The following is a 16418-nucleotide window of genomic DNA, read 5'->3' as shown; positions in this document are numbered from 1 at the left end:
AGATTGGAAACATGGCAGGGAAATCGGGGGATGAGAAGTGTAGCTTAAAGCCATCTTAACACCCCAGAGGCAGCCTTGATCCTTTGAGTATGGAGGGTGTTTGCACCACAGCTACAAAGGTTTCCCTGAGGAGCCTCTAAGCTCCCTGTGCTGGTGTGGAGCCCAGTGCAGGCACACAGGGTAAGTACTAAGTAATCCTTTGCTGAACTCTCTGCTCATGGCTGTCCTTACCCCGGCTGGCTCAGCTGGAAATGAGCTCAGCCACGGCTCCAGTGTTGAGCAGTCACTGCCATTAATGCAATGGAGACATACCTCTAGGGTACTTAAAGATCATGTTTAATAGTGAAGAGAGTGTACATAACACTTCACAGTACATAGAATATGAAAACAAAGCTTTTTTCCTAGTTAACTCTTTCTTGTCCCTGAAGCAAAAACTTCTATCTTCCTATAAAAAAAATCTTTATTCAACAAAGAACAAAGTGACAGAACAAGAATTTTCAACTTTCAAGTGCCCCTTTACTCTAGCTGCTTTCTTGGTGTAATCTACTATGAAGTGCATTTCCCTGTTATTTGATGAATAAAACTGCACTTCATTCTTCAGAAACCCAGCCTTCCCCAGCCATGAGCGGATCCTGAATTCTCCACCATGTAAACTATAGCATTTCATGGGATCCTGAGAGATGCTACACTGGGAAACAAAGTGGTTTAAAGGACAACTCTTTGAAGTGAAAAAACATGATTTGGTTGGTTTGGGGTTTTTAAAAGTAAAATAAAATGGATTTACTCATTTGCTTTGCTGTCCAAAATTTCTATTTTGCCCTTTTCTCCCTTTTGTTTAGGAAACTTAATGTTGTCTACTGTCACTTCATCAGTTACAGAGTCATCTTCATCAGATTCTGAGTCATCTTCTGAAGTCAGCGACTCCTCATCTGTATCAGAATCACTCAGTTCAACTACAGCCACATTCTGAAAAAAAAAATCTTGGTTTACATGTTATATATACTACATACATACACATATATATACACACACACTACAGCACTTCTATCACTGGAATAAAACAAGGTAAACACACTAAACAGCCTGCTACCATAAGAAAATCACAACCACCATAAAAAAGACTTTTGGGTTTTCCTAGGGTTTTACAAATATCATGAAGAGATTCATCAATATTACTGGCCTATAGGAAATCTAAGGCCATATTTATATCACTATCAAAGAAAGAACTTAGTCAATAGCTGAACTCAGATTTTCTAAATCAGGTATTTAAACTAACAAGCAGCAGGCAACAAAACTACTTTTCAGTAAAAAATTCAAATTAAAACATTTAGTGTATAAGGTGTCTTTACAAAAATACAAACACATGTAGATATAGATATTAATATAGTTTATATCTTATAACGTAGTAGTATTCAGGGCACTACAACTACGCTAAAATAACAAGCAGTTTAAGCCACCAGAATATCTTTTGAAGAGATCTCCTATATCCATATAGAGAGCCATAATTTTGAGGTCTCCTTGGCCAGAAGGCATTTGGCTGAGTCATGCACATATATCACCTTCAAAATAAAGTTTTCTTATATAAGCATGTGGCTGCAGCACTTCAGTTAAAACAGAAATAAAATATTTATGTGACTGTAAATAAACAGACAAATAGCAGCAACAAAGGATCACAACAACACTAACAACTTTTCTAAACCCAAGATCTAGTCATTCCTAAAAATGCCAACAAAGCAGAGCTGAAAGCCAGTTATTACTCTTATACTAAAGCCTTCTGTTATGCCTTACTAGGCTTTATATTGTCCAGTTTCTAAACATAATGACCTAGATGATATTTAAAATACAATTTTTTACTTTTGATTCAGAGTTGTAGATTCAAAAGCATGTCTTATTCCAGTCTTAAACTACTTAATCCCCTGTGATTAAATTCCTCAAGTATGATGGTAAAGACTTCACTTTATCTATCATATTACTCATTCTAAGATCAGAGAGTTATTTTAATCCCATCTAGATTGATGTTAAAATAGGAAAATATATTTACCATTTCTATAACTTCTTCTGTTTCACTGTCTAGATGTTCAATATCAAACTGATGAGTAGGTGCTGTTACCATTTTTCTTTTGAGCTCATCATTTGCCTGGGCCATCTGTGGTAAAAAGCTCTGTACTCGGTCCAAAACTGAAAAGATACATACATATCATACATAAAGTCAAAGAGATGCTCGTTAGTCTTCACATTTATACCTCAGATATGAGCTTTTATAACAGATTCCATTTCAACTGTAATTTCCAGCTGTCTACAATAACTAAGTATAGACTGAAGGTCTTAAAGAAGACGGAACAATTAGCTGCAGCAGATGCCATGATAGACTAATGAAAGGTCAACATAATTACCAAAAGAAACTCTGAAATTAAGATGGTGGAAGAGAGATGGAAGCTCCAGGTTGAAGTATAAAGCACTTATCCTATACAGCTCCAGTGGGACTTCACAAGAATTTTAATGTAATCAATGGAATTAGGAGAATCACACTCATAACCCTTCCTTGGAGGAAGACAATATTTTCACCTCCACAATTTCTTCAAATAAACTGCTCCACACATGCAGATGAGCCAAACACTAGTTTTCTTTCTTTAAGAAGAGGTACTATTTCAGGTGAGCTCCACAAAGATCTAACAGGTATAATCTATCTTTGAAACACTGTCATTTTTGAAGAGACTTTTATCGAACAAAGAATTTGATGTAACAATCTTTTTAAATTTCAGATCAATCACAAAACATAAAATAATTTGACAGGAGCCCTTTTTAAATTAAATGCTTTAACACAACAAATATACTGAGAAATTACTTCTAAAAAAGAGCCCCAAAACCAAAATCTTCTAAAAAATATACTGGGAAAGAACAATCTTTAGAGCTGTAACACCAGCATTGCAAAATCTAGTTTTGCAGCAGTTATGTGACTCACCAGTGGGACATGGAACTGTAATGGGAGGAGGATCTACCACCTCTAGAAACTGAACACCAAAGCTTCTCCCTTTTCAAGGAAAGCACCAAAGCAAAAGTTGTGTCACAAATGTTATCTATCACTTGACACAGTACCAGGGACAAGCTCCTCCGTACTTACCATTGCTCCTTGGCACCTTAACCGTCTGTAAAGTTGTGGCCTTCTTGCTGCTTAATTTTGAATTAATCAGCAAAATGTCTTCCAGCCCTGCAAACAAACAAATGAGTATTGAAATGCTTAAGCTTACAAGTTCTCCATAATTGCCATCAGCTTTTTCTGCTCTTGGAAGAAATACTGGGCTACACAGGCCAGGGGTCTCAGCCTGCAGGTCACCTTTCATACATTCCTTGAGTTTAAGCTAAAGTTCCTTAAGCTGTTTTTGAGACAAATTTTGATTAAGCTAGAGTTATAGCAATTAGAAAAACAACCTCTAATTCCCCTCTGCAAGGCACGGTGAGATGGGAGCTGAGGCGTGCCGTCGCACTGGTTTAAATCCGGGTGCCAATGACCTCTGTTAACCGTGGGCAGCAGCAGCGCCGGAAAACCCAAACGGGTGCCAGGGAATTCCGCATTATTTATTCTTATTATCCTTATGACCACCAACGAAGCCATCCGCCCGGTATCATTAATTAAAGCGCAGCGTTCTGTCTTTTTAACTTTTTTCTTTGTTCTCATAAAAACGTCGTTACGACTTCCCGTAGCTTAACGTGGATTTCCCCGCATTACCCCTCCCCGCGAGAGCAGCTCTTCAACACACGCAGGATGCAATCACCAGTGGGTCACCGGCGGCCCGACGAGCCCCTCCCTCGGGCTACCGGGCCGAGCCAAGCCCCCGCTGGCTGCAGGCCGGTGCCGGACTCACCTGGCCGGGGCCTCACGTCCAGCAGCTCCCGGGCCGCGGCCGGCCCCGCCGCGCCGCCGGGCCCCGCCATGCGCCCGCCCACACGGAAGTGGAGCGGCCCGCGCGCTCGGCGACGGGTCGCCCCCTGCCGGGCGGGAGGAGCAGCGGCGCTGCCGCCCGTGCGCGACATCGGGGCAGCGCTCCGCTGGGAGATCGTCGTGACATGGACTGAACCTCCTGAAACACAACAAGGGCAAAGGCACGGGGGCGTGCATTTAGAAGGGCATTGCCAGCAGGTCAAGGTTGGTGGTCCTGCTCCTCTGCTTAGCCCTGGTGAGGCACAGTTGGAGGGCTGTGTCCAGTTCTGAGCTCCTCAGGACAAGACGGATATGGAGCTCCTGGAGCGGGTCCAGCGAAGGCAACAACCGTGATTAAGGAACTGAATCATCTCTTTAAGAGGAAGGGCTGAGGCAGCTGGAGGCCTGTTTAGCTTTGAGAAGAGATGACTGAGAGGAGATTTCATCAGTGGCAAGAATGACAAGAGGATGGAGCCAGGCTCTTCTTGGTGCTACCAAGCAACAGGACAAGAGGCAAGAGGTAGAAACTGATGCACAGGAAGTTCCACCTGAACATGAGGAGGACCTTCTTTACTGTGCAGGTGACCACACACTAGAACAGTTGCCCAGACATATTGTGGAGTCTCCCATACTGGAGATATTCAAGAACTGTTTGGACACAATTTTGTGCAAACCCTACTTAAGCAGGGAGGTTGGACCAGATGATTCACCGTGGTCCCTTCCAAACTGATTGATTCTGTGATTTGGGACAAAAAGTCCATCCCAACACCATGAAGAGCCTGTGGAACCAATCTACCAGCAGGTAACATCACCTGAACACCTGCCAGTAGCTGCTTGTCTCTCAAAACTCTCCCATTTTCACTTTCAAAATTTGATAAATGAACCTAAAATTAAATATCAGAGCCTGAGGGAGTTTTAATCATCCTTAGGAAAAGAAACTTACAAAACCACCAAGTTCAGCTGACACTGATACTAACAGCCTGTTAGTCAGGATTTCTTCTGCAATCTCTGTCCTTATCTGTCCTTATCGGTTCTGCAGTTTCTGTCCTTTCACATCTAGACAATGTGAAAACTGCAAAAAGAAAACTGAATGGTTCATAAGAAACAAGATAGGAAGTCCAAGATGAAAATGAGAATAAATAGTAATCAGGTAAGTGGTGTTTATAGGCCCTCATTGCAAAGGACAGAGGAAAATGACAAAGGAAAAAAAACCCAACCACACAACCACCCAGATCCCAGTATCTTGGAATTAACATGAATAAGAAGCAAACTTCTGCAAGGCCTCAAGCAAGAGACCACCATGCTGTTTTCCTGACAGACTGTCCCAAACAAGTGTCCTCTGCCACTTCCCCAGCCCAATCCACAGTGCCAGGTGCATTCCACCGAATTTGCTACCTGCACCTTTTCTTCCTCAGCTGCACTCCAGAATTTCTATTTCCCAGAAAAATCCCATTGCTAGCTTTAATAACTGGAAAATCTAGAGGGCTGAGTATTTTGCCCAGGGCCTCAAAAGTGAGTCTTTCTGAATTTGTACACAACCCAAAATAATAATGTGTGAACCTCAAACAATATATTTCATCCATGGGTATGATGTGATTTCCATGGAGGGCGGGGCATAATGCTGCCAAGGAACCTGTAGTAGCGAGTGATGAAGTGATTGCCCAAGATAACCAGACAAGCAATTAGAAAAACCAGAAACAGCACCCTCAGGTGCTATTGCCAAACCTCAGGTTTGCAGTCTCACTTGTTGGCAACATAGGCAGATGTGATCTTTATCTGATTTGTAGGGTAGCCCAGCTAAGTATCCAAGCTGTGTAACACCTGAGCTCACACAGGCCATGGATGTATAGATTTGGTACTAGGGTAGGGAAGCTACAGTATCTGCAGCCCAAATCCCCCATAAATACAGGCTTGAGACAGCTGAATTATTAGTTCTGAAGTTTGGGCTGCTTCATCCATTTAAGGTGGTATTGATGTGAATGTTCAAGGTGATCCTGTATGTTTCACTCTCGTAGTGCAGAATGTTTTGGCCCCAGTCCTGCAAATACATTTTACCATCACAACTAGCTCCAGTTTATGGAAGACACTTGGTGACTTGCTAGTGCTTTTTTTCCTCTCTGTAGACAGGAAAAGAGATGCTGTGGGCTTGGCTGTTGTCACCATCATTAAATCTTCTCTTTTCATCCTCTTTCTTCCCTTTCACCTTCCAGTTAAGGCATCCTCACCACTTCAAAGTGTTGAGCAACAATTGAGGAATAATACTAGTACTGATAATAAATGCACAAATTTAGCTGGCTTGACCGTTTCAATGCATTAATGTAAAGTGTTAATATTAAGTGTTTTGCAAAACAGGAGTCCAGCAAGGCCTTGGCTTCATACTTAGTTAAATAGAGGCAGCTGATGTCAAGGGAGGAACTTGTAGACTTACATGCTGTTTGCAAGGTGTACAGTCCAGTTGGGCAAGAACAAGGATATTCCAACTGACCCAAACACTTTACAAAATTGGATTCTTGGGGAAGCTGCTTTTTGTCAACTGGCAGGAAAGAGCGACAATGTCCTGGTAACTGGCAGTCAGGAGTCAGTACAAAACGGCGACTCCTATGCTACGGCCAAGAAAGCTTCTGCGAGTGGAAGCAAAGGCACTGCCGCCGCCGCCGCTGCCCGGGGAGCGGTCTGGCGCCCCACTCCCCAGCGCTTTGTTTTCCTGGCTGCGGGGCACCAGCCGGGCCCTTGCGGGGGCAGAGAGGCGAGGGTGCAGCTTCGTCCCCCGCTACAGCCGAGAGGCCGGCAGGACGCAGTGACAAGGGGACGCAGGCGGGCTCGCAGCGCGGGCAGCGGGCGTCAGGCAGCGGGGATTCGCCCCGGGGGCCAGGCTGGGAGCGACCACGGCCACGGCGCCCCATCCCATCCCATCCCATCCCATCCCATCCCATCCCATCCCATCCCAACCCATCCCTTCCCATCCCATCCCGTCCTGTCCCATCCCACGGGCGACGCGGGGCGGCGGCGCTCGGCTCCTCCCTCCGCCGCCCAGCGGCGGCTCGGAGCGGCTGGTGGCGGCGGCGGCGGAGGCTCTGCGCATCACGGGCCACATCATCGCGGGGGCCGCCCTCTTCCGCGCCTGCTCAGTGGCGGCGGCGCTCACCTAGCGCGGAGCTGTCACCGTCGACAGCTGCTCCCGCTCCGCCGCAGCGATGGAGCGCAACCCCGCCACGCTGCCGGCACCGTTCTCGCCCAGGTGAGGGGAGGGGGCGGCGCGGGGAGCGAGGGCAGCGGGGCTGGGCGGGCCGGGAACCTGCCGCCCCGAGCCGGGGGAGGTGGCGGGGGCCGCGGGTGAGAAAGTTTCCTGGCCAGTGGCGGGCCCCCGAGAGCCACGCTGGCCCGCCCCGATGCCAGGGTGCCCAGAGCGCCCAGGGCTGGGGGGCACTCGTTGCCGGCTGCCTCCCGCCCCGGCCGGCGTTCCCGGGTGCCGTGGGGCTCGGTCTCCCCGTGCTGCGGGCCCCGACGCTCCCGCCCGCCCTTCTCCTGCACCCCGCAGCTGCCCCCCGGCGCCGGGCGGGCTCCGCTGCTCGCCGGGCGGACCGGTGTCCTGCCGCCCGCGCCCCGGTACCCTGCTCTTCTCAAAGCCCCGCAGCGCGTTTCATCATGTGCGCGTAATTATTCACTGCTCCAGGTAGCCGGGACAATGAGCCTTTTCTTCGGTTTCTCTGTGCCTGCATAAGACCTGCCCAACATTCCCAGTAGCCCCTATTCCTTGGCACTCTTTACATCCGTATGTACAGACAGTTCTGGTCCCACCTTTGCACCCATAAAAATGTGCCAGATGGTCACTGCATATGCATCGCTAGACAAGCATGGAACCTCTACCTGAACAGCACGCATGTAGACTTCAACGACCATCTATTTTTTGTTTACCATCGTTATTTAATGTGTACACTAATGTGTACACGTAATTATCGTGTGATAGCACGTTTATTCTCTTTCCATACTTTTCTGCCAAAACATAGAAGCTTTTTGTGATTTATTCTACTTTACTTTCTATGATCTCAGTAATTCTCAGTTAACTTCAGGTTGTAGCTGTCTATTTCTGTAGTTTCACTGAATGTTATTATTTCTGCTTCCCCTGGCCCACTGTCCAGGATATAGTTGACTGTCTTCTTCACTCACATTTGAATCTAGGTTATAGACCACACTACAGTATGTGGATCATATAAAATAAAATAATTGTTTAGTCTTTAGGGAGAGTCCTAGCAATGTTTAGAATACATGCCTAGTTATCCTCACTTTACCAGTTTAGTAAGGTGGGTAAAAAGATGAGAGCAGATAGGATGACCCGTTTTGGCAGCAGTCCCTACATCTACTGCCCTAAAGAGATTGTGAAACTGGATCCGTAAATACTGTAGTATGCCTGGTAGATACTTCAGGAGGAAAAATAACAGTGTATAATTTTCTTTTCAAATATCTGTACTATATATCCACAAAAGCAATAGGAAGTCTGTATCCTAGTGCCTGAGTTAATAAGTAATTAATCTCTCCTTGGTGATGATGGTAGAGACCTGTAATCAGGATCCCAAAGTGTAGTTAGGATTCATCCTGGTAAGTACTTATTGGTTACTTAATCTAGAGGACTGCATTAACTCTTACATTTCATACTTACCCACCTGCTTTTGATGGGCTGAAGGATGTGATTTGCCTGGTATTTTTCATGCTGGTATTCCATTTGGGTCATTTTACAACCAACCACATTTCACAGCCTTGCTGTTGTGTTTTGACTCTGTTTTGATCTTTTCTAGATGACTTGCCTTAAAAGTGCAGAGTCAAACCAAGTCTTTTTCTCTCAGTTGCTTTTCTCTTACTCAGCGCCAAAATTGAAAGCTGCCATGTTCAGGAAGTGGAATGCAGTTTTTGTCTGAAAACTGAACCTGAGGGTGGCAGATCATTTAGTGCCTAACTGTCAAGAAGGCATCTGGCAGTTCTTTAGTCTGTTTTTTTCCTCTTGTTATTTGTTTCTTTTGCTGTTAATTTAACCAGCAACTGCCATACAATAAACACAGTATTGGCCAGTTTACTGCATAGTATATAAAATGGTATGTAATGGTCTTATATCTGTCTTGCATGCAACATTTGTTGATTTTCAGCATGTTTTGAAGCCTTTTACACGCTATCCTCAATATCTGATGTAAGTAGTCTTAGCCCAGTATACCACATTGGTTTCCGGATTCTGTGGAATGGTTGATGATAATACAGCCTGTTTACTCTCTGTAATGCTGAGGTGATATGATGTAGCATTCCCTTTCTACTGATATGCCCACTACCCTAATATAAATGATTAGTAATGGCTGTGATAAGGGTGTCAGTGTGATACTGACACTTGTATTTATACATATAACAATAGTGGACCATGCAGATCCCTGTATCACCTGTTTCCTGAACTTAAAGAATGCCCCCAAACCCTCATATTTCCAGCTTTATAGAATCTCAGAATTGCTGAGGTCAGAAGGAATCTCAGCAAATTTTCTATTCAGCCACGTCTGCTCAGTGTAGGGTCAAGAAGAGCAGGTTTCTGGGGGCCATGTCCACTTTGGTTTCAAATATCACCAAGGATGGAGTCTTCAAAACTTTTTTGAACCTGTGTTCAGCCACTGTCATGGTAAAAACTCCCAGCTTTTTCTTATATTCAAATGCTGTTTCCAATGTTTCCATTGGTGCCTGCTACCTCTCATCCTTTCAGTGAGAAGAGTCTGGTTTCATCTCTAAAGACACAAAAAGAATCTTTCATGCCAAGGAATAATCCAGCTTCATCTTTGCTTATTATGGCAAAATATTAAAGTTCAGTGTTTTGTTAGCATTTCATATTACTTTCCTGAATCTTTTTCCAAGGCTTGTTTTTGTCCTGAGAGGCATTTCTCATACAGGTATGTTTACAGAATTGTATTTTATTGTGGACTGCCTAGAAGTGCAGTCTAGAGATTATTAATGCTGTAAAAAAATGTTGGCAACTTTTAGGAAAAACAGGTTTCAACTGTGGTGTGATTAGCTTTGGGTCCCAGGAAAGCCCTCAGAATTATTTAGATAGATGTTATCTTTTGGTTTTGTTAGCCAAGCTCTGAAGGAGATCAGAGATTTCCCTAAACCTAAACTTTGGTAAGTATTTGTTTTAGCCTGTCAAAATGTTTACTCTACAGAAAATTCATACTTGATTCTTCCTTCTTCCCCTTTTTTTGAAGGTTCTTAAAAGGTCACCATGATTTATTGTGTTCATGCTTTAAATGAATTGTTGGCGGTCTAATATTTATCTGATCAAATTTAGCTGTAGAATCTGGTCCCTTAATCCTGCTAATGCTAGATGTTCTTTAAACCAAGGGGAAGTAAAGAAGAAGCATTTTTTTCCCCATGCTCTTGAGAACAGCATTATAGGTCTGTCTGGAACAATGTGGACAATTCTTTGGGCAATAGTGATGAGAGTTCTTTGAGCTTCTTCCTGAACAGTTGAATTTTTTTGGTCATTTGGTCTTTCTCAGATGAACCAAGCCAACCAAAGGTGAAGGATGGAAAAATGTCATAATTATCAGGTGTTCAGTTTCATAGCTCAAGTACCTGAGATCTTTCTAAAGCAGCTTTGCATTTGCAAAAGTCAGCATCTCTCCCATTTTGTGGTCCTGTTTTCTACAGCATTTATTTCTTCCTGTCCATCAGGTATACTGTCTCCATGTGTATTTTTTAAATTGCTGCATGCATTGTATTAACTCTTATGGATAAAATTGGCTTGCTCTCTTTTGGATTGCCAAGTATTTAATTTTTCAGGAACACATTTTCAATGAGTGGCAGGGTATGGCTGCATTTTTCATTTGTTTATGTTTACAGAACTATTTGTTTTTGTTTGTGTATGCTTGCAGGACTGAGAGAAAGAGGTGGGTAGTACATAGCAAAATGTTATTTGCTATGAAATATATGAAGGAAAAGAAGAAACTATTGAAAGCAGATACTTAGTAAACAATATGGAAGAGGGAATAATTATTTTCATAGTTTGGGCATAACTCATTATTTTGCCTGTAAGGGACACAGACAAGGTGTCCTTTTCATTTCATATGTAATATGCCGCCTATGATAAATCTGAGGCTAATTCCTGGCTTCTCAAAGGATCTTTGTCTCTCTCTTTTTTTTTTAATTTTCAGTACTTCATCTTTTTCTGTAACATCCAGATTATATGTCAAGAAACCAGAACCACTTGTCTCCTTTTCCTACAGAGACCAGAAAAGAGATTTTTTGAGATTTTAACTGCCTTTTCTTCATATGAATTACTCAAGCAGAGCTTGCTTTTTTAGCTGCCATATCTTTTCTAGACTACACAACAACATAGGCATTGTTCTTGTCAATGATAAAGCTTCTCAGGAAGTTCTTGTTCTTCCTTAGTAAAACACGAACAAAAAGGTTTCCTGCATCTTGTGGGTACAAAATACCTCTGAAAATACAGCAATTATTAGCATCTTGTAACTTAGGATGAAAATATTGCACCAGATGACATTTAAAAAATCATTTTTGTTGGAACACATGTTTAGAAATTAGTTACATTTAGTTACATTTAGAAGGGTTTGTAGTTATCTTCTCTCTGTATACTCTGAAGGAACTATTACTCTTTCCTGTATATTGTACTATACAATACTTTTCCAACCTAAACAATTTTATGGTTCTATGGTTTTCAGTTTATCTTCTTAAATTCTCATTTTCCAGCTTTTATCACTAAGTTCCCATATCGTCATTCTAAGTCTTTGTGGTAGGAAAAACATAAAAGGCTGTCATCCAAAATGCTTTGTGCTATTCAATTGCTAGCCATCCATGCTAGCCCTTCCTCCATTTGGAACTTGACCAAATAATGTTTCTGTTCCCTTTTTTTTCCCCTTTTAAGTATGATTTCTATTTCTTAATACTTTCTTATATTCAATGAAACCACAATCTTATCAAAGGATTTGTTTCTTAAAAAAACCCTAATAAAATATAAAAATTTTAAAGGAGAGCAATCTATATGTTAAAAAAGATATGGATAATTAACCCAAATATTTTTGGCCAGAGTTCCAGAGCAGTGAATAATTTCCATGAGTCACTGGTCTAGCACTTTGGTGATGCGAATGGCAGACATATGGGAGAAACTGCAATGAGCCAGACTCTGCATTGCTAAAGCTATCAGAAAATTTTCTTAATGCATTTTCCTGGGAGTGAAGTGAAATCCTTCAATTTCTTCTTGTTCTGGGATTCTGTAGCACTTAACAGAGCACCATTTTGACCTGTGGTTAGAGCTGCTCCAGGATAGCAGTTAAAGTTGTTTTGTTATTCCTAATTAAAGTGTATGGAAACCAGAATTGAGGCCTAGGAGTTTTTCATGCACTGAAATGGAAAGATTCAACAAAGCACAATCTGCTAGAGTGGCAAAAATTGCAGGAATCTTGGTTACTTAAATTCCTCTGTTGGCCTTGTGGAAAAAAGATTGCTGTTTCTTGCAAAACTTGGCTTCTTTCTAGATCAAGCCATACATTTCATTGTCATTTTTAAAATATTTGTTTCCTGGTCAAAGCTCCCTTGGATAAAGCAAATGGTAGAGGGAAAAATCATGTTGCTTCTGAGTCTTTTCACTCAGAAACCCCAAATCTAGTAGTTCTGTGAGCAACAGGAATTCTGAAGTGGACTTGCTCTGGCCATATTGGAATGAGTTATCCCAGCTAATGTTTGACGACGCTTGGCAGCAAAGCTTTGACATCTCCACTTCCTGTAAAGTCTACCTGAAATTGCTCTAAAAATACTGGATGACTTAAAAGTTTTGAAATAGAGGGAAGTATAGGAGTAATAACATAAAAGGTATGATCATAGGAAGCTGAATTTCTTAGGAAATGCAGACTAAAAGTCCTCCAGCTCTAAAATATTTTCATTTCCTGCAGTCTGTAAAATGTTTTCACAGCTTTGCATAGATACAAAGCCATGTGTTATCTTACATCATGCTGGTGCAGTCTCCCTGACTATTGTTTCTCTGTTTATGCCAATAATTTATTTGTATTTATGAAGCTTAGTAATAAATACAAAAATCAGCAAAGCTTTGAGTCACATTAGAACAGTTCTTTTAGTAAATTGCTACAATTATTACCACAACATGAAGATTGAAGAAAAGGAAGGTAAAGTGGCTTCTGATGGAGCAAATGTGAAATGACTTTAGACTGTCAGTAGTATATCATTGTTTATTTTCTTACCATGATGGAAATGTCGAAGTAGAAGCAACATCACTTTAAATCATGGTAAACAGAAAAGAGAAAAGATTATGATCTGAAAAATTAAACTAATGTCTCATGTATTCTGTAGAGTTAAAATATTTTAGAAGTGAATATATACTTTCTACTTTTTTTGCAGATCCAGTCTTGCTTATGGAAATGTTGAAGATTTAAGAGCAGTGAAAAAACACTTTTGCTTGCAAAAAAGGAACATTTTGGTCCACTTGTAAGTGTGGCACTTGGTGACTCACCTGCAAGATTTCTTGGCTGACATTTGAAGAACAAAGTGCTTTTCAACCTGTACTTCTGTAGCACTATGACTAACTGTAAAGGCAGATCTACCATCTCCAAAACAAATGGCAAAGTCCATGACAGAGAAGGCTTTGTAAACTGGACCATAAATCTTAATACAATTCAGTCTGATAAATTTTTGAGGCTACTTTTAAGTATGGTTCCTGTTGTTTACCAAATAAACCAAGAGGAAAGACACAAAAAGGTGAATGGTGTCTGGCAAGATGGATTGCAACCAGTAGGACACAATTTTAATGTCAGGTCCGAACAACACACAGACTACCATCACTTCTCAGAAGCAAGCTTTCATGGTAGCAATGGACACAGCCCATCCAGCTGTAGCCCTAAATATGATGATTTTACCAGTTACAATTACTGTGATGGAATGGACACTTCAGAAACAGATGCCATGTTGCAGGATGGCACTCTTTCTAGTGACAGTAATGAGGATATCATTGTGGAAGGACGTAGAAAACAACCCAAAGAATCGAGTAGTATTATGGCACTGCAGATACTTGTACCTTTTTTGCTGGCAGGGTTTGGAACTGTTTCTGCTGGCATGGTTTTGGATATTGTACAGGTTGGTATTTGCTTTGTAAGGCTTTTTTAACAGGTAGTCTCTTAGGTCTGTAGTTCTAACATGTGACATTGTAGATGTCTGCAATATTGAGATGTAATTAGGTCTGTGTGTGGTTCTGCTACTATGAACTTATTAAAAAAGTTTGAAATAAGCACAGTGTTTAAACAGAACTACAATACAGAAATTAATCTTTGTGGATTTCCCCACTTTGGTTTTGCTTCGTTCAGATGTAGGAATTTCTTTATCTACACTTAAAGAGTTTACAATGTTAATTAAAATAGGAGGAAGAGGTGGCAATCTTTGTCACTCAAAATCTTAAGAAAGTAAAAGAAGCTTGGACTTCAATTAGTTGCAATGGAAAGGGACTTTGTTACCTCAAAAAAAAGGTAAATAAAATTTCACATACAAACTTTACTGCTTCCTTGGGCTGTTTGACATCAGCCTGGTGCTTTGTTCATTTACATCTTACAAATTTATTCTTTATACAGATGCGTTAATTGAATCCTTTTATTTTCATTAAAATAATAATTTAAATTATTGCAAATCCCTGAATAAAAAGACAATTTACAGTTTTGTTAGTTTAGTTAGAGTTGGTAAATGATGACAAATTAAATAAGATGGGTTGACAAGACATATAAAGTAGCATAGCGCTTCAGTGCTGAGAACTTGGTGCACAAAAAAGGAAAATAATTTTCTTTAAAAAATCTGGGTTTTGGAAAGCTGTGCTCTTGTAAATTTCACACTTAGAGATAAAAGAATAAAGACAAGCTTTTTTTACTTACAGGCTCTCTTCATATGACAATTAATTCCTTGCTGGTTTTATGTAAGGTTTCTACACAGCTTGAAAGGAAAAGATGAAAATATTAAAAAATTAAGAGCAGAATTCAAGAGCAGTCATAGTATGTGGGACTGTTTTAAATAATGAAAAACAAATACTTCTGATTGATGACATATTTTTTAAACTATGCTTGTTTGAAGGCCAAGTTTTGTATCTCTTGCTTATAGTCTTCTTATCTTTGAAGTAGTAATATGCAGTCATAAATCTGTTTTATCTAAATAGGTAACAGTTCTGACTTCAGACTTTTAGGTCTAATACAAAAATATAACATTTTCTTAGAGAGTTCAGTTATGATTTACATCATTTTTTTAATAGTTTATGTATGGTCTAAAGATAATCTTTCAATTAAATGTTTCCCACTGTATCCTTTGTATAGCACTGGGATGTGTTCAAGAATGTTACTGAAGTCTTTATCTTGGTTCCTGCGCTGCTTGGTCTCAAAGGAAATTTGGAAATGACCTTGGCATCCCGGCTGTCAACTGCTGTAAGTAACTTTCTCTTCCTCTTCACTTTTCAGATACATGTTTAAACATTTCAAAAAGGAAACAAATCTTTAAGACGTGAGTGTTTCATGTTTATGAATTAATCTGGCTGTTATGGGGCAGTTTAAATCTGTTATTAAGTTGGCAAAATTAAAAAGGTGACCCTTGTTTCCACACATCAAAACTTCACTTTTAAAGTGTCTTCCAACTCATCATTCAGAACAGATAGAGCAGATTTTTGAGATTTATAGGTATATTGAGAGATCTCTTTGACCTTGAGGGATTTCGAATAGGCCAAAAAAAGTTTGTGTTTTAAGCGCATTTTTTAAAAGACCATTAGTGTGGCAGCAAAATAAAGCATTGGTAACATTGCTATTCCAGACCTCTGTTGATTAAACTGCAAGAGTTTTTTTTTTTTTTAAGCTTTCTGGCTAAACAAATTTGTTTATTTTTGTTGTGGTGAGGTTGTTTTGGGTTTTTTTTTGTGCTGCTTATTTTTTGTGTGTGCCAACGCTGTAATGTAGTACTGCTAGGGTTTTTTCTGTGTGTTCTTTATCATGTATTTTTTATAGCTGTTTTTTACATTTCAGGGGATATCTCTTCGTTTTTCTAGTCTAAGTAAGCCAGATTGCCCTCCTGTATATCTTGTGTGTGTGTGTGAATAACTAGTGATTAGATCAGTCTAATAATGTAGCTAGGCTATTTCTGATGGCTGCACTGGGTATCTCTCTAAGACTGCCTAATGCAGTGCTTCTGTTCTCCAGCAAGGCCCCACTCTCTGCCTCTTCCTACTTGAATGAATTTTTCTAGTACATGTCTGGTCAAAGGTGTACATAACTCTAGATGATATTTTACTATGTCTTTGTAGAATATTGCTCTCGAAACTTTCTAGGGTACTATGTGCTTGCTTGCCTAGAAGGGTCAGGTTTAAACCTCTCAGTCACTTTGTGATCAATGGCTGTGCCCTATTATTTATGCTTTTGTTCATTTCCAGATGTCACTCCTATCTTCTGTCAGAAATACTATTAGTCCATAAGTGCATGAGCTTGCATTT

At 40.9% G+C, this 16418-nt stretch overlaps 2 protein-coding genes across 7 annotated transcripts in view; one reads left to right on the top strand and one right to left on the bottom strand.

The window, feature by feature from the left end:
- Window positions 1-315: 315 nt before the first annotated feature.
- On the bottom strand, window positions 316-4047 carry NOPCHAP1 (NOP protein chaperone 1). 2 transcript variants are annotated; one of them, XM_054631423.2, is made up of 4 exons: window positions 3864-4047; window positions 3122-3208; window positions 2042-2178; window positions 316-966 (listed from the first exon to the last, which is right to left on the bottom strand). In XM_054631423.2, the coding sequence occupies exons 1-4, from the start codon at window positions 4030-4032 to the stop codon at window positions 781-783; spliced, it is 579 nt and encodes a 192-aa protein (XP_054487398.2). In that variant the 5' UTR covers window positions 4033-4047; the 3' UTR covers window positions 316-780. The 2 variants fall into 2 exon arrangements, with proteins under 2 accessions (XP_054487398.2, XP_054487397.1); XM_054631422.2 differs by lacking the exon at window positions 3864-4047 and adding an exon at window positions 3430-3672.
- Window positions 4048-7007: 2960 nt separating this feature from the next.
- Window positions 7008-16418, top strand: part of SLC41A2 (solute carrier family 41 member 2) — a 75884-nt gene continuing 66473 nt past the window's right edge. For all 5 annotated transcript variants that reach the window (XR_013182328.1, XR_013182329.1, XM_054631633.2 and 2 more), the window contains exons 1-3: window positions 7008-7157; window positions 13313-14044; window positions 15259-15366. Coding sequence is in view for 3 of the 5 variants with exons in the window: in XM_054631633.2 (XP_054487608.1) it covers window positions 13490-14044; window positions 15259-15366 (663 nt within the window). In the remaining 2 variants the exon portion in view is untranslated. The remainder of the gene's footprint in view (window positions 7158-13312; window positions 14045-15258; window positions 15367-16418) is intronic.

Source organism: Agelaius phoeniceus, chromosome 5, assembly GCF_051311805.1.
Source record: "Agelaius phoeniceus isolate bAgePho1 chromosome 5, bAgePho1.hap1, whole genome shotgun sequence".
Classification (NCBI taxonomy): domain Eukaryota; kingdom Metazoa; phylum Chordata; class Aves; order Passeriformes; family Icteridae; genus Agelaius; species Agelaius phoeniceus.
This window is presented reverse-complemented; position numbering and strand designations above follow the sequence as displayed.

Coding starts and splice junctions, on each gene's coding strand:
- NOPCHAP1 (XM_054631422.2), bottom strand. CDS start 3,613: ATGGCTTCGTTGGTGGTCATAAGGATAATAAGAATAAATAATGCGGAA. Junction 3,209..3,429: donor CTTGCAGAGGGGAATTAGAG/GTTGTTTTTCTA, acceptor GTTTGTTTGCAG/GGCTGGAAGACATTTTGCTG. Junction 2,179..3,121: donor TAAGGTGCCAAGGAGCAATG/GTAAGTACGGAG, acceptor GTATCTTTTCAG/TTTTGGACCGAGTACAGAGC.